We start from the raw sequence: 22,470 nt of genomic DNA on the forward strand, positions 1-22,470 counted from the left end.
GTGGTAGGTTTATTAATTGCTGAGTTGCATCCTGGCTCTCAGAATGTGGAAAATGGAAAACAAATGGAGAGAAAAGCCTAAAAGACTAAGATTTATTATTATTTTCTTATTGTTTGGGTAAAATCATTAAAAAAAGATTAGTTCAAGGCAACATTGGGGTCAGGTGCAGATTGAGGTAGCCTGTATTTGAGTTTGTGAGAGAGTTTAGCCAGCTGGGATTAGGGAAGAACATTTGGAAATCTGTGGCTTGAGTTATCTATTCAGTTAAAAATATATATATATATATATATTTATATATATATTTATATATATGTATATATAAATATATATATATATATTTTTTTTAAATGCTGTTCATTACTAGTACCCTTCTTTGTCTTTTTATGGCAGACTGCAAAAAAAAAAATTTCAGATACTTTCTATTTATGCAAGATTGAATATTTTTTTATTTTTAAATTTAATTTAATTTATTTTTTTAAAGATTTTATTTATTAATTTGACAGAGATATAGAAAGAGAGCACAAGTAGGCAGAGCGACAGGCAGAGGGAGAGAGAGAAGCAGGTTCTCTGCTGATCAGAGAGCCTGACACAGGGCTGGATCCCAGGACCCTGGGATCATGACCTGACCTGAAGGCAGCTGCTTAACCAACTGAGCCACCCAGGCACCTCTTGAATACTTTTTTAAAGCGGCCCAGTGCCACAGTGGAAGTTATTTGAGGATTACATGTGAAAATTATAAAATGATTGCTTCATTTATTTATTTATAATTAATACAATGTTTTATTAGTTTCAGGTGTGCAACATAGTGATTCAACAATTCTATACATTACTGAATGCTCACCATGATCATAATCACCATCTGTTACCATATATTATTATAATATTGATTATATTCCCTCTGCTGTATCTCCATGATTTATTTATTTTCTAGCTGGAAGTTTGTACCTCTAATCCCTTTTATCTATTTTACCCGTCCTCCCATCTACATCCCCTCCTGCAGCCATCAATTTGTCTCTGTGTTAGAGAATCTGTTTTTGTTTGTTCATTTGTTTTTGTTTTAGATTCCACATATGAGTGAAATCATATGGTACTTGTCTTTCTCTGACTTCTTTCACCTACCATAATACCTCTAGGTCCATCCATATTGTCAGAAGTGACAAGATCTCATTCTTTTTATATGGGAAAGAATGAGATCTTGTCACTTCTGACAATATGGATGGACCTAGAGGTACACACACACACACACACACACACACACACACTCATGTTGCTTTCATATCTTCACTATTGTAAATAATGATGCAATAAACATAGGGGTGCATATATCTTTTCAAATTAGTATTTTCATTTTCTTTGGATAAATACCCAATAGTGGAATTACTGGATCACATGGCATTTTTATTTTTAATTTTTTGAGGAAACTCCATGCTGGTTTCCACAGTGGTTGCACCAATTTACATTCCTACCAACAAGGGTTCCTTTTTCTCTATAGTCTCTCCAACATTTGTTATTTCTTGCCATTTTCACTGACCTTTCTAACTGGTGTGAAGTGATATTTCATTGTGGTTTTGATTTGCATTTCCCTGATAATTAGTGATTTTGAGAATCTTTCCATGTGTTTGTTGGCCATCTATATGTCTTCTTTGGAAAAATGTCTATCCAGTCCTCTGTCCATTTCTTTTTTTTTTTTTTTAAGATTTTATTTATTTATTTGACAGAGAAACAGCCAGTGAGAGGGGGAACACAAGCAGGGGGAGTGGGAGAGGAAGAAGCAGGCTCCCAGAGGATGAGCCTGACGTGGGGCTCGATCCCAGAATGCTGGGATCACGCCCTGAGCCGAAGGCAGACGCTTAACGACTGAGCCACCCAGGCACCCCCTCTGTCCATTTCTTGATCAGACTATTTCTTTTTGGTGTTGAGTGTATAAGTTCTTTATACATTTTGGATATTAACCCCTTATCAGCTGTATCATTTGCAAATATCTTCTCCCGTTGATTGTTTTATTTGGAGCTAACATTTCAATATAAAAATTTTTCTAAAGTGGTATGATTTTTTATTGTCCAATGTCTTCAGAAGAAGAATTATCTAAATCTTAAAATAGAACATTAAACAATGTAGTGGTTTCTCGTGGCACTTCAGCCTCTAAGTGTAGAAACCCACTGAAGTCAGCTCAAATGTATAGAGATTTCCTGAGACAATATGGAAAATCTTACATGTTCATGCAACTAAGGATGAAAAATAAAGATGGACTCTGGGGGGCCTAATTCCTCACTCAAAGATTACAGGGTTCCTTTCATCTGGGATTTCTGTCTCATGGGTCACCCACTTCCGTGTACATGTTCCAGTATTCCTCCTCTCTCCCTGCCCCCATCCCATCCCCACCCCAGCTGTTTCTCTTACCCATGTTAGCACAGCTGCCCACTAGGTGAGCTTCACACTTTGGGGGTTAGAATATTAACAGAAAGGATCTTGGTGACTCAGCTCAGCCTATGATTTGTTTTCATTTCTATTGCATGTTCCTCGTTGGTCTAATTATCTGTAAACAGGAATGAGAGGGATGCAATTTGTACCTAAGCCTGCCCCTCTCAGGAATACTGTCTGGGTGGAGCAGGTGTAGGTACATAAGGATGTTGAATGGGTCAGCCACATTGACTGACATTATCTAATATATGTATACTTCTGGGGGAATCATTAGTGGGAATGTTCCCAGAATATAGAGTAGCCAGTTGAGAGCTGGAGTCTGTATGTCAAGTTTAATTTCTGTGTGTTTATGTATGAACTGAAAACCAAGTTTGAGAGAGATTTTTCAAACAATGAAAGCAAAAACCTCAACAAGTAAAAATCAATAAATAACTGTCTTGAACAGTCTTGGCTAGGCAGAGAAAATAGTTTGTTTATCATCCACATCCCTTAAGTAGCAGGAGCTAATTAGAATTTGAATTTAAACCTCTTACTCCGAAGACTCATTACTCTTTCAGATTTACGATTGCCTTTTAGAATTGCAATGCTAAATATTTAATATTTCTACTTCGGCTGAATGTACTTTAATTACTCTATATAATGTGGAAAATTGCTTTCTTGTTCAGTTTTTGTATACACGATGGAAGAAAAAGGTTGTATTACTATTGATGTTATTTGAATAATACAATTATTTTAAAAACAAGACTGAAAAATGAAGTTCCTAATGTAATCCTTGTCAAGGAAAATACATATCATTTTCCTAAAATGTAAAGAAACTCAGTTACCTACTTAAACACATGATTAATAAGCATGGATGGTTTCCTAGGCCCTAACTAGAACAATGTCTTTTTTGTTTGTTTGTTTTTTAATCTGGTAATATATGGCCCACTAGTTTTATGTCTTGCTTGCCTCTCATCTACTCCCTAACCCAAATCTTGCTACATAACCTCATTTTTCAGCAGTTAAAATGAATAGTAGGTAATTTCATTGTGAGAACTCTGAAAATTTCTAAATTCCATCAAGGAGCTATAACCAAAATGTTAGGAGTAAGAATGTGACACAAAATCAAGGCTGACTATGCAGTTAAAAGAGATGGACAGGACTCTGATATGTTTAAATTCGCCTTCGTCCGTTTGGACAAAGTGCAAAACTACAGAAGCATCATTTAAAATGTATATCATTGGCAAAAGTAAGTCTTATTTTTATCAGCTAAAGAAAATAAAATACATGTTTTAAAATGTCAGTACCTGTAACAATTGCTTTGCTTTAAAGTGTAGGGATGATTGGAGCCATAACTGTGTAAGCACAGTGCTCTATCACTCTCTGTGAGGGCTCCCTTTGCGACTTTTGATTTACGTCAGGCAAGTTTACCAACAACACTCAAAGTTTCTTACAATCTCCAACTGTCTAAAACTTATATGTCTGTAGTAAAACAGGGGCTACTCATATAATCAACAAAGATGTTAGATAAAATCAGTTTCCCCGTATCTGATGAGATAAGGAAGCCAAAATGATAAACTCCTATTTACTACAGATGCTAATCAGAAGCATAATGAACTGGATAAATAAATGACAATTTGAAAGAAATGTTGCTCTGCTTTATGAACTAAGAGTTAAATATGCCATAGAAATACAGACTCTAGTTGCAATATTGTTTTATTTTAATTTAAATTTTTGTGTTAGTCGGAATCAAATAGAATGCCATTCAAAAAATAAGTGAAGAACAAGGGATGAGCAATCTCTATTAAATTTATTTTTCTTGTTAGAGGATAAAAAAATAATCGATACCACACGAATGAACAGAGAGAGAAGAAATGTCAGTATTGTAATCCTGAGGGAATGTGAACAGGACAGATTTTGGAATGGCCCCTTCTATCCACCATGAGTTCAGCGTAGCGCTATACTGGGGGCTCTGCTGTACTTGAAACTGTGTCAGATACTTGGTTCCTGGTAGGAGAAGATCCCTACAGGGTAACTAAGAACCTGGAAATTAAAAGAGTTAAGTGTTCAGAGAATACTGAATAAGATAGAGTAAATGAGACTCCAAACTACCATCTGTGCTACTTTCTATGGAATTTCTCGGGTAGTACATAGATTTTCCCGTAGTCTCCCAGCCCGGAGGCAGCAACTAGAAGGTATAAAACTATTGCGTTTTAGTTCAAAAGGCATACCATAATATAATTATGAGAAAAATCAAGCAAATTCAACATGCAGATATTCTTTAAAACAACTTGTTTACCCTTCAGAAATGATAACATTGTAAACAACAAAGGCAGGCTGAAAAACTGTTCAGAATTAAGAGAAGCTAGAGAAAAAAGATGATTCAATGCAACATATGATGCTGGATTAGACTCTAAATCAGAATAAAGGAAAATTTGACTGTACAGAACATTACTGGTCAATGGGCATAATTTGACTAAAAACTGTATATTGTATCAATGTTAAAATTACTGATTTTGATAGGTGTACTGTGATTATGCAAGAGAAGGTCCTTGCACTTAGGAAATGCAGACTGGAGTGTTTAGATGTAACAGGTCACAGTGTTTGCAATTTACTGTCACAGAGTTCTAGGCAGTACTAGAAATAGCCAGAAGGACAAAAGGTGAACAACCGATGAATCTAAATGAATGACATAGGTGTTCACTGGACTATTCTTATAACTTTTCTGTAAGTTTGAAATTATTTCAAAATAATGAGTTAAAAACTAAAGGCATGGCAAACATTCATGTCATGGCTCTGGTAGTGGCTAATCGTGTGGACTTTGAGCCTATTTCCTCTATAAAATAAAAATAATTTGCCCCTTCTATCTCACAGGTGAGGATCAGTGAGATAATGGGGTTCACAAAGCACTATTTACTTTTACTTTCTTTTTTTTTTTAAAGATTTTTATTTATTTATTCGACAGAGATAGAGACAGCCAGCGAGAGAGGGAACACAAGCAGGGGGAGTGGGAGAGGAAGAAGCAGGCTCATAGCAGAGGAGCCTGATGTGGGGCTCGATCCCATAACGCCGGGATCACACCCTGAGCCGAAAGCAGAGCTTAACCGCTGTGCCACCCAGGCGCCCCACTATTTACTTTTTCTAAGATTTGGACAGATATTTTATAGGAAAGCAAGGAGCGATTTTTCAACCCAGCTACACTTACATCACAGATGAAATTTAGTTAGATTTTCGATACAAACTTTAGCTTTTGTTTTCAATTCTAATACAACTATGCCTCAATTAAAGAATGCCCTGAGAATGAAGCTTTTCTCTGTAACAGTAGTAGGTGTTTTTAAACTAAGATTAAACAACACTAAAACAAGTAAATAAATTTAAAAAAATGCATATAACTGTGTGACTCTGAGTACTTGCTGCTTGTAGTTTTATGGTATCAGTACTATTATCCTGGTGAACTCTTGCATCTCTTGCATTTCAATTATAAGTGAACAGAGCTCATCGTAGTTAGTGTTCTGAAGTTTGAGAAGAGTCAGTTCGGTGTAAGGAACATCTTTTATGTCTTCACTGGGCACTAGTTTTTTTTGTTTTTTTGTTTGTTTTACTATGTGTTGGGGATACAAAGATAATAAATTCTTCACTGTTTCTTCTAGCTCTTTTTTACTATTTCATCTTCACATACCCAAAGTCCTCCTGTTCTTTTGATTTTACTCTTCATTAAAACAGGGAGATTTTGATGAGTCATTTATTTATACTTTTTTCCCCATAGCTTAGCTGAAACTTACTCAGAGAGTTACCTCAACCAGTTTTATTATGACCTGGAATAAATATGAGAATCACTTGCATCATTCCTGCAATAGTAGGTCAATATCACTGAAAATCTTAGAAAAATAAATCACATTTTCCCGACCCCTTTCATCATCACTCTTCCTCCATAACTAAACTTCTGAAGCAACTTCTCAATATTACTAGTATTTTAATAAATACCAAATTCAACAGCAGTTTCTTAATCTATATTATTATTATTATTATTATTATTATTATTTTATTTTATTTTATGAAGTGATTGACCCAGCTAGCCACTGCGGTCCTTTATTCTGGAACTTCTCTCCCTTAGACTTCTATGAAAGTCTGTGTGATCTCTTTGGCCATAGCCTCTGATCTTTACTTGGTTTTCTTTCTCCAACAGCACACCTCCATGGTTCTGGTCTTGACACACTTCTCTTTTTTCCCTTTTGAAATTAAATGTAATTAAGTCATCTCAAGATGACTTAGAAGAAGTCTCTAACTCCAGACTCATCTTTTCCTCTTCTACACCATGTAGTTGGTACAAACATCTGCTTTATATCACTATGCATAGTCTATACATATTACATTACCCATAGTGTGCCAGAGCCCCCAACTCTCTATACTCAGACCTACCCTTACACCAGCATCTCTTCAGCTCTGTGAAGTGAACCAATCAGAAAAGGAAACTAGAAAAGGAAAGACATTTTTGTATGTGATGAAAAAGAGCGCTTCATGTAACAGGAATAGTGGTTAGTGTTCTACAGTAAGACATAGGAAAACGAGGTACTCAGTAGTTTAACTTGAGATAGCTATGAACCCATTGATTGATTTATTTATTTTTTATTTTTTTTAAAGATTTTATTTATTTATTTGACAGAGATAGAGACAGCCAGCGAGAGAGGGAACACAAGCAGGGGGAGTGGGAGAGGATGAAACAGGCTCATAGCGGAGGAGCCTGATGTGGGGCTCAATCCCATAACGCCAGGATCGCGCCCTGAGCCGAAGGCAGACGCTTTAACCGCTGTGCCACCCAGGCGCCCCTGAACCCATTGATTTAAAGTGAAGGAAGAGGAGATGCAAGATGGAAGCAGGAAAAGAGAGAGAGCGAGTGCGAGTGAGCGCATGGGGCGGAAGTTTGAACGTTAGGCGTGACAATAAAACATGGCACCATATGCCCTTTTATTTATTCTTTACTAGAATAAAAAAGCTCTTCACCTGAATAGAATGTTACCTGAAAAATAATTTTTAACTTATTGTGATAAATCGGTCTTTCAAGAACATTTAGGGAAATATCTTCTCAGAGTAATATCTGGCTTATACTGTTACAGAACAGTATGCATTAATGTTTAAAAATTACTCAAAACCTCCCGCAGGAGAAAGAGCTAAATTACAGTTTAAATAATACTTTTTAGCTTGAAATATACCCCATACTGTTAGATAATGCAAGGATGTTGAGAAAAGTAACTAAAAACTAATTCACCAAGTTTGTAAAATCAAATATTCCATACTCTAGGTAATCTTGATATTGCTCAGTCACTGTAAATCTGATTATTCTTGAGATTGTATTTAAGTCAGGGTAAGATAGTCCTCTATTTACAAATGTAATTTAGTCTCCTGAGTAGGTAATCTTGTTAAAATATTGTCAGGTTAACTGAAATTGATTTGTGTTTACTAAACATAGTGAATACTAATCAAATATTAGACACTGAGGTGTTGGAGGTATTTCAACCTTTGATAGACACCATTAGTGCTTCAAGGAAGGACTATTATTTTTTGTCTTGGAGGTCAACATTGCTTTTTAGACTGTTCTTTCAAATAAAGAGAAAATGAGGAGAAATGGCCTTTATTTGCTTTATGAAATTTTGTGATTTGGGAATATTTGGGAGAATTTGGGATTGGTTTTGGGGGGATTATTTATGTTTTATTTCCATCGCTACAAATACTACATTTGCTTTTCCATCTGCTTAATTCCATTCCAGGTTTGCTATTCTCTACCACTCATAGCATCATTGAGCTCCACATAATAGCTTTTATAGGAGACAGACATTACTAGGCAATTTGAAAAGCAGGTTGAAGATAAAGCCTGATAGCTCACGTGCCCTGGCCTGGTGACTTGGCTCACTTCCGAAGCTTATACCAAATGGGCTGCATGCGTTCCTGTGGTGTCTGTGTATTGGTTCTATGAAGCTTAAAGAAACATTTCCCCTAATACAATAATAAACCCACCATAATCATTCGTTTTGGGGAAATTTTACAGTTGTTGGTTAACCTGCTCCCTTATGCCCTGCAATATTCATTAGCAGATTTCTCTGTTTATGAGTGATATTATATGGAAATGGTTATGGGAAGCTAACAGATGTAACCACTGAAATAAATTAGAAGGAAAAGTTCTGTTTTTTACAGATGGTTCTATTGAATATGCTCCCCCCCCCTCCACTTTAACATTTAGTTTTCTTTCAACAGAAAACTTTTCTTTACTGACTACGGGAATGTGGCCAAAGTGGAGCGATGTGACATGGATGGGCTGAACAGAACAAGGATAATTGATTCAAAGACAGAGCAGCCAGCTGCACTGGCACTAGACCTAGTCAACAAATTGGTTTACTGGGTAGATCTTTACTTGGACTATGTGGAAGTAGTGGACTATCAAGGAAAAAACAGACATACTATCATTCAAGGCAGACAAGTAAGTACAATTCTGTTAGAAAATGCAGCTAAGGTAATAAAATGAATGGTATCATACTAGGAAGAAGACCCAAAATTTGAATTGCAATGTTGAAAATTTCTTATGAAGTCAAGCTGCAAAGGGTCATAAAAATTGTGATGTATTTCCTATGTGGGAGAATGTTCTTTTCACAGTGTGTTCCATAATATCAAAGATGCTTCTGACTTCCTCCTTTGCTCTATTAAAAGAAAGCACGCAAAACAAAAGCCAACAAAAATAAAACAAAAACAATAAGCAAAAATGCCACACTAGTACGAAAGGAATTAAACTAGGACAGATGTTTTACCTATTAAAAGTAAAACTTACTAAAAACTAATTTAAATAGTTTATTTATAAGGAGCTAGACTGTCATCTATCCCCTGTGGCCTTGGAGATATTTTGCTAACAAAAGCAAATGCCTGCTCACAAAAATATTTTTATTATTTTCAAAGGTTGGACTAAATTTTGCCTTCTGATGTATTCAAATACTTCCTAGAATGAGACTTCTGTGGAAATCACGGAGGTCAAGAACTTTCCCATCTGTATGGTTTTACCCTTGCTGAATTACAAGGTTTTGCAGATAACACTCAGTGGACATTTAAAGGAGATCTCTAAGTAGAAATAAGCTTATTCGCTAGTGCACTTCCTCAAATTCAATTTTACCTCAGTGATTGCACTAATTTCTTGTGAGATTCTTATTCTGTGGAGCCGAAATACATGAATCCCTTTTCTATCTTTTGCAATCCAAGACAAAAACATTCTGTAATGATTCCTTAAGGATACCTTTCCTTCCTAATCAGTTTTTAGCAATGAATTTATTTTTCCTTCCTTGACAGACAAACAAATGCACTAATTTGTGAGGTTAAAAAAAAAAAGTGTCCAGTATTAGAGAAGAGGCCAGTTATTTCTTTCATACTTTTGCCTGTCCTAAAAAAAACTTGATTTCTTTGGAAAGCCTTAGTTATGACTTTTAGAGGATCTAATTTCTAAAATGATTATGATGGGTCATCTTTTTACCTATATATAATTAAATTTTTAAACCTTGAAACAAGGATAAGAAGTACAAGTGATTTTCCTCATAATTACCTTTAAAAAGTTTTCTGATGTCTGGTTTTTAATTATTCATTTTTTTCCATTTCTATTTCCTGTGCTTTTTCTGATTCCCTAAACATATGCTTATTCTGCCACTGAATCTTCCAACATAGATACATTTTTCTAAATATTTGGGCTGTAGGCAGAATGGTCTAGCCACCACTCTAAGCTCCTCCCACCTGTGTGGGGAGTAGCAGAGCAGGCAACAGTGTACTTACTTTATGGGAAACAGGCTCTTCTGAAGGAAGGAACAAGGACATTGAGTACAATTTCATCTTTACTATGTGAACATTTTCTACCCTGCCCAATTGTCCCCTCTTTGGCTATGCTTTGTCTCTTGGGTGGGATGACAGTTATGTAAAGAACAATATAAGTATGCCACAACCACACGCTTCCAGATGAATGGCTCCAAACTTCGGGCAAAACATGCATGAGACTAATGGCAATGGAAAAATTGAATTTACTTGCAATTTTTATAGGAAAAAAATATTGCTCAAGTCAAATTTGGACTTAGATTTATCTAGGGAATTATGATATCAGCTTATGTGGAAATATTAGTAAATAAACACATGACACCCCCACCCCTTCTTTCTGGCACATATGCCTGTGCACGTGTGCCTACACACGATTACACCTATACACACATATACACACACACATACACACACACACACACACACACACACACACACACTGGGGAATGACCCTTACAAGGGAAAACATTCTTTGGACTTTAACGTGGAATGATTTTCCTCATTAACTCTTATCTTACATTTCTCAGTTGGTGAAGTGTCTCCTTTTGGCTCAGGTCATGATCAGGGTCCTGGGATGAGCCCCCAGTCTGGCTCCTTGCTTAGTGGGAGTCTGCTTCACTCTCTCCCTCTGCTCCTCCCCCTGCTCATGCTTTCTCTCTCTCAAATAAATAAAATCTTTAAAAAAATAAATTTTTACAGTCAAACCATACAACTTTTTCAAATTCTGTTAACTACAAATCTATACTAAAAGTGCCATATAATGCCGAAGAATTGTGACAGATTTTTTCAACAGAATCTCTACAGCAAATCAAATCAGAGCCCCACCCTACCTTGATACAGAACTGTTTTAGATTAACTATAATAGTAGTACTCAAAAGCATTGTGCTTAGCACATAGGCATTTGTATGAGAAAATCAGTAAACTCATTCTTCCTCAGCTTTACTAGAAGCCTGCCATGACTGCAAGATGTCCATTCCTCCACTCAATTCCCAGGACCTCTGCGAAGGAGAGTTATGTTGTTCAAGTGTCATTAGTTCCATTTCCTTACGAATAGGCTTTAGAAACATATATGATTTCTGAGTGAAGTGCTGCCTTTTTTTTTTTTTAAACAATCATTCCAAATATGTAGTTTCCTTATTTATTGTGTTCCATGCTGGGACAAGTATTCATCTAAATGTAACTTGTGGCTTAAAAAAAGGGATTTAAAGGGGCGCCTGCGTGGCTCAGTCGTTAAGCGTCTGCCTTTGGCTCAGGGAGTGATCCCCGCTTTCTGGGATCGAGCCCCGCATCAGGCTTCTCTGCTGGGAGGCTGCTTCTTCCTCTCCCACTCCCCCTGCTTGTGTTCCTCTGCTTCTGGCTGTCTCTCTGTCAAATAAAATCTTAAAAAAAAAAGGGATTTAAAAAGATATATATGGGATTTTGAACTTACAAAATAAATTTTCAAAGGTTCTCATCAGTTCTTACACAGCCAGAGCTATATTTTTTTTAGATTCTGTATCTCTTGACTATATGAACAAGCAGCCCATGAAAACATCTCAAATTTTATGTAACGGTGCCACAAGCATCTTATTGAATATACGTGGAAGTTTTGTTCTCACTTGCCTCTGAAAAGTAGCTACTGAACATGTTTTCTTAATGAATCACGAATAAAATTCTCCATACATTTGGAACTGCTTTATCTACTACTGCATAATGTTTTCTTCTCAGAGAGAAAATTTAAATTAGTGAAATGTTTAATTCTCTGAGAGCAAATAAGTGATAATATGTGTGTGACTCTCCCACTATGGGAATTTTCCACAGTAGTAAACAGCAATCAGTTTTTCTTTCAAGTTGAAAGCAGCATCATTAAAAATCATAGTTATTTTTGCCCCTCCATATAGGTCAGACATCTTTATGGTATAACTGTGTTTGAAGACTATTTGTATGCAACCAGTTCTGATAACTTCAATATCATAAGGATAAACCGATTTAATGGCACTGATATTCACTCATTAATTAAAATGGAAAATGCTCGAGGAATCCGAATTTATCAAAAAAGAACTCAACCAACAGGTAAGACACAGGACTTCTTCATTGCCTTTATAATGGTGGGTTGAATGAGGATATGGTCCTTGTGCTTTGTATGGAGTTAAAGTGGGTGAGTCATAAATTCTCTGTTTGATAGCAAAAGTGTACACGTCTGCTTGATAAAATGGAAGAGCACTCCCTGCACAAGTCTAAATGATGAATTGTTCAGTTCCTAGTGAATTGTTTCTACAACCATAGAATTGAAATGATGGCTAGATTTGGATTCAGGAAAGAGCTTTCAATCATGATATGTGTAGACAGGAAACCCAGATGCTAAGATGCTAAGGTTTCTTTTTTTTTTTTTTTTTTTTGGTATCATTTGGGGAGACATTTCAAATCAGGTGACTCTCTTAATGGTATTTATCCAGTTTTTATTGTAGTCATTCCAGTCTCTTAACTTAGCCCAATTATTCTTTAATATGAGTTAATTAAAAAGTAACTTTTAGTGAGAAGGCTATAATGTTTCTAAGTATTTCTTAAAAACACAAACTAGTTATTTTTGCATAGTAGGTTAGTGATGCTTGTTCATCAATACAATTTACATTCAATTATATATAGAATAATGTAACATACAAGAACAATCAATCCCAAATTCTCATCCTCTTTTCGTGCTTCAAATTGAAACTAATTTAGAATTACCTAAATATTAACATAGATTTAGTTGAGACAACGTATTGTCACAAATCTGTTTACAGTAAATTTAAATTTGGAATCCTGTGAATAACCTTATTAGAGTTTGGTGTTAGGATTTATTTATTTGCCAATTATTCATTGACCGTTTACTGTGTGCCAGGAACTACTGTATAGACATTATTTTATAGACACAGCAGTGAATAAAACAACCAAAAACTCTTGCCTATATGAGATTTGCATCCTAGTAGAGAAAAAATAATTTTAAAATGACCAAGTAAATTATTATTATATTATAAGATTATGAGTGCTATAGAGAAAAATAAAGCAGGTAGGAAGTCTCAGGGATGGGGGTGATTTGCAATTTTATATTGAATGGTCAGAGGAAGTTCCATGGAAATAATGAAACTAAATGAAGACAAGATAATTGAGGAAGTGAGGCAGAGACATAGCACGTAGGGAGATGAGCAAACGCAAAGACCATGAGGAAGAACATGTTTAGATTTTTCAAGCAACAGCAAGAGACCTATGTGTCTAAAGCAGACTGAAAAAGGAAAAAAGAGGTAGAAGATGAGGTTGGAGAAATGAAGGAGGACCATAATAACTAGGGCCCTATTGATAATTATAAAGCCTTTTCCTTATACTTCTATTGAGATGAGGAGTCCTTAGGAAGCATTAAGCAGAGGAGTCTCATGATATGACTGACTTTTTAAAGGAATCAGTATGGCTACTGTGTTGACAATAGGCTGTGGGGGACAAGAGTGGGGGATAATCTTTTCATTTAGAAAATCAGGAATACAAAACAGACATGGCACAATTTTAAAAGCATAACCATTTATTATTAAAAGAACATTGCCACGTTATTTGTCACAATTTCAAGTGGTGATCAAAAAGAAATATAATTACGACAGTATATAAAATCTGACTGATATTATTCCTACCACAGCCTTTTTTTCTTTGACTCATCTTTTTCTCATTCTCTTCATACAATATTTTTCCTGTTCTTTTTTCCTTCTCTAACTTCTACACTCATGAAATGTCCTTCTATGTCTCAATTGTCACATGTAAACTGGCGTCCTCCTTTTGAAAATTACAGTCATGCACACACACACACGTACACACATTCATTTTGTTGTCAAGTTCTCAAAATGACAATGGACTCAAAACTGAAAAAAAATATGTCTCAGCACTTCTCAATAAAGATAGTTACTGAATCATATATCTTCTGGGTTAATTGCCCATATAATGGATTATTTCAAAAGAGATCCTTTCTGTGCTTAATTACCTAACCAGGTGTTTTTTTACAGTATCTTTTTACATTTGTAAGAAACATGTATTTTTAAAAAGAACAAGAAGCATGCATCAAGAAGAATCAGGTTACTTATTTTGCTTACAGGTAAACAGTTTAAATTAATATAAAAGCAGAATTGTTTTTTTAAACATATTCTTAGGAGGACTTCAGCAAATACCTACCTCTTTTTCTAGGAAGTTTAAACTCTTTTTCCAATTGATTATGGTAATAAATAGCTGGGTGTAGAGATTTTTGATAGGATTGCCTCTTCTTGCACTGCAAACGTTTCAACATACCAATGTACATAATTATCTTGTCTTTGGAGAATTTCAAGTGTGCTGTTTTTTATTTCTTGTAGTCAGAAGCCATGCATGTGAAGTGGATCCATATGGAATGCCAGGGGGATGCTCACACATCTGTCTGCTCAGCAGCAGTTACAAAACACGGACCTGTCGCTGCCGGACGGGCTTCAACTTGGGAAGTGATGGCAGGTCATGTAAAAGTATGTTGTTAAAATCAAACATTTTGCCAGCAGCTACTGCTTCAGAATAGTTTTTTTTTTCTATTAATTAGCGACATCAACATCAGCAATAACATAAGACTTCAACAGGTGAAATTTGCCTGCAAAATATACCAGCTATTTTTTCTCAGTATTCAGGTTTTTTTGTGTTTTGTTTTGTTTTGTTTTGTTTTGTTTTGTTTTGTGATAATGTGAATGAAAAACTGAATCAGGCTATAGAGTCACTAAATTTATGAATCCCTGGGAAACATACTTTAGGCTGTTTTTAGGACGATCCTTTCCTTAATTCCTTAAAGAAGTTTTTTGGTCTAATGAGCCTGAATCATTGGTTGCCCATGCTTTCTCTTATCTGAACTAAGAAGCTCCTCCTAGTAGTAGGTGTGTTGTTTAGTCCAACAAAAATCCACATAAAGTCATGTTTCACCTTATCCAGCATCACTGGGGAGTGAAATTCATTTCAATATTTAATTTTCCAGGTAACTGGAGCTATACTAATTAAATATCAATCTCTTTAACAATTGTATTGAAAAGCTTTCTAACAGTTAGACATATCTTTGTTTTATTTTTGAAATATGCTGAGTAACTTAATTGTTCCTTATTTAAATACGCTAAAAAATAATTTTATACATGACTTTTGTAAACTTAGATTGTTGCCCCAAAATTAGTTAAATTAAGGTCTTTACTTGGGGTCTTCACAATCAAATATAGTAGAATGGTCCTTACAGAAATGATATCCATGTGGAGACTGCTGTCCTTTAAATGTCCCCCAATACCACAATTTTAAAAGTTACAATGGCTGCTTTTTATAGTGCCTATTGTGTCTCCATTTTGTTGTAGCAATGGCTTTTTATTTCTGTGTTTCCTCTCTGATCACTGTCTTGCATCTCTTCAACTTTCTTGTCATGTGCTTACTGAGAGCTATGACATTGATCACTAAAGTTGGTAAAATTTTAAGTCTAAATGGTGGCACAAATATTTTTAAATCAATAACCCAAGAAGCTCAGCTGTTATAAAATATATGTATTAGTATTTTGTTTTCATTTCTAACTGTATTAATGCTGGGTCTCATGTTCAAGAGATCCTGTGGATAACTGAGAGAAGCCTCAAGATGAGCGAAGTTGTGTGTGTGTGTGTGTGTGTGTGACCAGCCTTTAAATTGGTGTGGTTACCACTTGAAAAGAGATGGCATGTCATAAAAAATGCAACAGTACACATTTATACATACATATTTTCATTCATTCATGCATACATACATACATACATACATACACATGTTTGGGGGGAAACAGGATCACAGTTGCATAAGCTTCAATCACCCAATCAAGGTACATTTACATTAACAGAGATAATTCTAGCTCTTTTAATCAGAAAATATCAAATGTTAATAGATAGGTGCTTATGTAATCAGTGAAAAGCCTGAAGCAATAGCTTCTAGATTCAGTCCTCAGAACAGCCCTTAAAACCACCATTGAACTACCCTGGCTTAAAACTGGAAACCTGCCACACTCAGAAGCCTGGGCATCAGGAAGCCACAAATGCCAATGGTAACTTCAAAAACACACCATTTTAACTGATATCCGGGAATCTCCACAACTTGCGCCACAACTATTAGCTCCAGAAATATGTCACAACTGATAGTTCCCTACTGGCAAACAAAACAAAGCAAAACAAAACAACACCCTCTTCCTTGCCTCTTGATATACACAAAGGAAGAACACTAAAGTGGAAAATTCAGTTTCTTCTTTGGATGAATACCAAAGGAAGTAGCAAAAGGCAGCCTCATTTCCATATTCCCAAACTTGAGTTAGTGCATCGTATTGTAGGTACTTAAAACCAGGCCCATCACTCTATGAGTGTCTCTGAAATGTAGTTTTTAGTATCAATTGCCTATCATACAAGAGTACACACTAGAAGAAACTTTAATGTATCGAATGACTAAGATTGGTGAGTTAAGTAAACAATGGGAAAAATGGTTATTCCTATTTAAAGCATACACACACAGGGGCACCTCGGTGGTTCAGTCGGTTAAGCATTGGACTCTTGGTTTTGGCTCAGGTCATGAGCTCAGGGTTGTGAGACTCAGACCTGGTTGGGGCTCTGCGGTCAGCAGGGAGTCTGCTTGAGATTCTCACCCTCTACCCTCCTTCCCCTCCCTGGCTCGTGCTCTCTAAATAAATAAATAAATAAAAATCTTTAAAAACAATTAAAAAAATAAAGCATACACACGCACACACGCGCGCACACACACACACACATTAAACCAGTGACTACCAGGTTTACCAATGAAAACATCAATTAAAATTAACGTTAGCAAAATTGGGTATGATGAAACTAGTGTTCTTATTCATTAATAATAGAAGTGGAAATTGGTATCATTTTTGGAAAGACGTTTGATAAAATATGAAAAAAACAAACTGACCGTATCCTTTAAGAAATTTTTCCTCTTTTGGGGGAATGGAACATGAGGGACTATGGACTATGAGAAACAAACTGAGGACCTCAGAGGGGAGGGGGGTGGGGGAATGGGATAGACCGGTGATGGGTAGTAAGGAGGGCACGTATTGCATGGTGCACTGGGTGTTATACACAACTAATGAATCATCGAGCCTTACATCGGAAACCGGGGATGTACTGTATGGTGACTAACATAATATAATTAAAAAATCATTAAAAAAAAAAAGAAATTTTTCCTCTTTTGACTGAAGAAATTCATTATAAATATATTTATAATAACAAAAACCCAGAAACAATCTAAATATCCAACAATAGGTAAGCAGCTGATTGCATCGTATTGCCTCTCTAGCAGGGAACACGATGCTGTCATTGAAAATAATGATTTTAAGACTTTAATGACAATAAAATATTATTTAAAAAATGAGGCACTAAAATGCATATATAGGATTCCTATTTTTATTTTTTATTTTATTTTTTAATAAGATTCCTATTTTTAAAAAAATTATGCTTATGCTTATAAAGTTGGTAGAAAATGTTAATTTTCAAATAAATCTACACTACTTTTAAATAATATGCAATATTATTTTTAAAAAATACTCTTGAAAGTAGGTGGACACTGAGAAGCTGTGAGGGCAATGAGGAAGAAGGATGTTAATATTCTTTACCAGTAATTCCATTTCTGGAAATGTATACTTAGAGATCATCTAAGAAAATGTGTAAAATGCTGGATTGAAGAAAAACATGGTTCCCCAGTATTATTATAATAATGAAAAGATAAAACCAACTGGGGAACAGTTTAATAAATTATCATATATTATACTGATCATACTGAAAGAATGAATGTAAGGCTTAAAATAATGGATCAACGTAGAACATAATTTTGATGCTAAGATTTAACAATAAAAGCAGAATATGAAATTGAATGTCCTCTTCATTATAAGTAATCACACTTTAGAAAAATAACTAAATAAATTAAATTTGAAATAGCTACATGAAAGAATACAATATAACAGTGAAAATAAGTTAACTATGGCTGCAACAACCATGGATGAATATTACAAACATTATAAGAATAAAATTCACAGAAGAATTCACACATGCAATTCAAACATGAAAAACAAACAATGTACTGTTGGGAAATACATGCAACACGTGTGATAAAACTTGACAAAATACATAATAAACAAAATAACAGGATATTGGACATCTTTAGGATGAAAGTGAAATAGGAAAAAAAGGAGTGAGGAATTGGTTTAGGGCACATGAATATCTTTCAGTGTTCTGGAAATATTTTTAAGATCTGTGCCAGGTGCGTGAAATTTGTTTTATTTTTCTTTATACATTAAAATATAATAGATATCAGTTTATATACACTTAATATTCAATAGCACGAATTTTAAAAGAAAGTGAAAGAAAGAAAATATGTAAATTGACAGTATTGTTTGTATTGAGGTATTGAGTTTATGAGTAATTACTTTTTCTTTCTCTGTTTTCTCCAAATTTTCTGTAGTTTAGTCATTTTACTTTGCTAAGAATCTCACTTATGGTACTGTTATCTGATTATAACTGAATCATTTGTATCCTCAGTTTTATTAAAATTCAATATGTTTTCCCTTTTATATAAAGTATTTTCTTCAAATTGTATAAACTAAACTAAGTCAGTTGCTCTAGAAATTAGATAGCCTGGCATGTTATTTCAATATGAAAGTTTGAAGGAGTCAATTCACTCTATAGAAAAAGCTACATTGATTCTAGCATTTTAACCTGGAAAATAGTTTTTTGTTTGGAGTTCTCATTTTTGCTTTTGTTTTGTTTTGCTTTTGACAAGGGCTGTGTTGTATTTCAGAGTTACTGGCAGACAGCATGAACCGCTAACATTCTAATTAAGATGTAAAGAAAAAAGTGATGCAATAACTGGAATTTTATTTCATTTCTTAAAAAAATAATTCACTTGTTAAGACCTTTGTAATATATTCTCATGCACGTTTGTGATACTGTGTGATTCTATTTGCTTGCCTTTGACAGCCTTAGATGCAAACTCCAAGGCGGGGTGTTTTAAATACTCTGAAGTTTTTAGCATTGTCAGACATAATGAATGCTATAGTTAGTATCTACAGAATGTGTTAGATAGATTGTAATGAATTGTAAAATTAAATGTGCCGGATGTTTTAATAAATGTCCATTTTACTGTTACCAGTTATCCAATGATCTGTCATGTTTTTGCTCTACAGACAGTTATAGACAAAAGAATAATTAACTAAATATAACCCATTCACGGAAGTAATTTCTGTTTTAATTAAAGTAATGCAATTAGCTGGCCTTCTTGCATCAAGATACATTTGGCATATTTTAGAGTTTAATTTTTGTTATTGAATTTAAAAAATGCTAATTGTGCCAGTTAATTAAACAGTGGCATTCTGCAGTGTAAAGAAGATTAGGCAGCCTCAGTTGTTTGTGTTTGTAATCTTTCTTCTGCAGGACCGAAGAATGAGTTGTTCCTCTTTTATGGGAAAGGACGCCCAGGAATTGTTCGAGGAATGGACTTGAATACCAAGATAGCTGATGAATACATGATCCCCATAGAGAATCTGGTAAACCCTCGTGCTTTAGATTTCCATGCAGAAACCAGTTATATCTACTTTGCTGACACCACCAGTTTCCTAATTGGCCGGCAGAAGATAGATGGCACAGAGCGAGAAACCATCCTGAAAGATGGTAAGTGACAATACGTAATATTAACACCAAACTCCCCACAGATACAGCACTGTGAAAGGATAAATATGACATATGTCAAACTCTCTTCAACCAGAACCTAGGTACTTACTGTGATTTAAAAATAGTTGTTGATTTAATTTTCTTCAGTAACATTATTTCTACCTGTTTTTCACATACCAGCATATTAAAACCTCCATGATAAAATGGAACTTGGAATTGTCCACCATATTTTAAACATTACAGAAATTAGATAAAGCTACTTATTCACCTTCATGGAAAATGTAGATTTACAATTATGTGTTTATAGTGCTCTATGGCAGAACATAAGATTTAACAGGGCATTAGAGACTTGTGTAATATTTGATTCTTACTAGGATATTGTTCATGTCATTCAGGGTGCATTAAAAATATCAATGTCCCCATTGTCATTGCATTTCTTGCATATTGTTTCTTACTTGATAAATCATTAAAACTGACTTCTCTAGAGTTGCCCTTGAAATATCTGTATTCACAGAGAAACTTTGTTTATACCTAGTTTTATTGATAAATATTTATATGCAAGATTATATTTGCAAACATATATGCCTATACTTTATTAAAACAGTGTATCTTATAAATTTCATGGCTTAGGAACAACCAGTCAAGTAACAAAGTAATATAACTTTGGTGTAAGTAGAAAATATCTTTAATAATCAAGCAAACCAAATATTTGACTACTAGTCATTCACCTTTAGACATGTTCAGTAATGATTCTGGACCTCAGTTTCCTCATGTAAGCAATCTGCTTACTTCTCAAATATTTTAAAAATCCTTGATTTAGGGAACATTGATTATATGTTTATTAGATGAAGAACACTGTGCTAGCTATCCTTAGGAGATAACAGGAATGTTAGAAAGCGGCTATTGCCTTCAAGGAGTTCATAATCTACCTTTGGAGAGAATATAAATGCACAAAATATGTAAATTTCTTTGCAGCATTTAATTTAATTAACAAGTTCAAAGATGGACCCAAAGAAATATGTGATTATTAGAGATGTCTTTATGTGAGTGTTCCTAGAGAACTTCATGTGCAGGAGGTGGTATTTGGGCTGGATTTTAAAGGAAGAATGTTAAAGGGGAGAGGAGGGTATTTCAGCCACCAGGAATTCTGTAGGGAAAAAAAAAATCAAGTGCTACATTAAGCAGAACAGTATGGGAGGTTTTGGTCGCAGGGTATAGGGTCAGAGGAGCAGTGGGAAGTGAGACGTGATGAAAGACCCGAAATGTGAGGTGAAGGGGTTTGGAGGAAATCCTAAAGGGGTAAGAGGCAGGAAGGAACAAGTGGTAATGAGTGGTGGCCTCTCCTGACTTGGTGGGAACGGGGTAGCATAAGGAGATTATTCATTCAGTTCAGGATTGCTTTAAATCAAACCTACACTTTCCACGAGTGACAAGCGAAGTGTTAAAATGAAAAATATCCCTGTTTGTTGTTGTTGTTGTTTATAGTTTACTGATTAAGGCAATATAAAGCCACCATGACTTTTTAGAGAGGCTAATTAGAGTTAAGATTTTTACCTTAAATTGGACGTGACAGAGATTATCTGCCTACTTTTTCTCTGTCATGTGACTTTCATGATAGAAAATGGACAATTTTAGGACAATAGACTTGCATATTCTCTATAAGCAGATACATTTGGATTGCTCTGATTTTGACCTAGAAATTTTCACGAAGGACTGAAATGTAACATAGAAGGTTCTTGGTTTCCTTTCAAGAAGTGCCAGTTCCTGTGCGGTGACTGAATGTTCCAGCTAGTAATCCTAACTCTGATAACAATATTTTATCAGTGACATTGGTGGGTCTTTGCATTTCACCACAGCAACAGAGATCAGCTCTCATAGCCACTTGACTGCTGGGCACATCTGTGCAGTGTCGCTTTGGCAGTATGAAGGTTATGAGAACATTTTGTAGATTTCACACCTGAAATATACTTAACATTTGCTATTTCTATGCAAGGACAGCTTAATGGGTTTTTTTATTAATCTTTTTCTTACCAGGAGGAAAGAAGGAGAATAATAATAGACATTATGATATAAGATTAACATGTCAAAACAGAAGTTATATTTGGCAAATGACAACTTACCATTCTTGAAATCAGAAAAAAATTAAATTCTTTGTGTGTTCACTAATTTAGCTACAACATCCACCATCCAACCTGAAGACTGAGAGGCAATGCTCGTTTTGACAAATTATTTTGTAAGCTTGGTAGAAATTCTGAGTCTTAGATAAATTTGTACAGTTTGAAGTACAAGGCTATAAAGAGTTTGCTGTTTGTAAATAAAACATTAATATCTTGGACATCTTTTATGTAAGCTTAGATCCTTTCTATAAAGAAAGAAAAACACCAACAGCATTTCTAAAAAGGCCTATCTCTATTCATTCTTTGATTTTTTTTTTTTTCTCTCAGAGGTTTATGGAAAACTTCCTAAGGGTGGTATATCCTTTAGTCTGTAGAATCTTATGGGCTAAAACGGTAGTTAAATAAAAGATAAAGGAAAATTGTCCCTTTGAGATACTTAT

The 22,470-nt window shown here is 34.9% G+C and overlaps 1 protein-coding gene across 1 annotated transcript in view; it reads left to right on the plus strand.

Annotated features, from left to right (window-relative positions):
- Nucleotides 1–22,470, plus strand: part of LRP1B (LDL receptor related protein 1B) — a 1,456,161-nt gene that overhangs the window by 687,553 nt on the left and 746,138 nt on the right. The window contains exons 7-10 of the mRNA XM_008695867.2: nucleotides 8,650–8,872; nucleotides 12,117–12,288; nucleotides 14,583–14,726; nucleotides 19,677–19,913. Coding sequence (XP_008694089.2) covers nucleotides 8,650–8,872; nucleotides 12,117–12,288; nucleotides 14,583–14,726; nucleotides 19,677–19,913 — 776 coding nt within the window. The remainder of the gene's footprint in view (nucleotides 1–8,649; nucleotides 8,873–12,116; nucleotides 12,289–14,582; nucleotides 14,727–19,676; nucleotides 19,914–22,470) is intronic.

This window comes from Ursus maritimus, unplaced genomic scaffold, assembly GCF_017311325.1.
Source record: "Ursus maritimus isolate PB19 unplaced genomic scaffold, ASM1731132v1 scaffold_1, whole genome shotgun sequence".
Taxonomy (NCBI): Eukaryota; Metazoa; Chordata; class Mammalia; order Carnivora; family Ursidae; genus Ursus; species Ursus maritimus.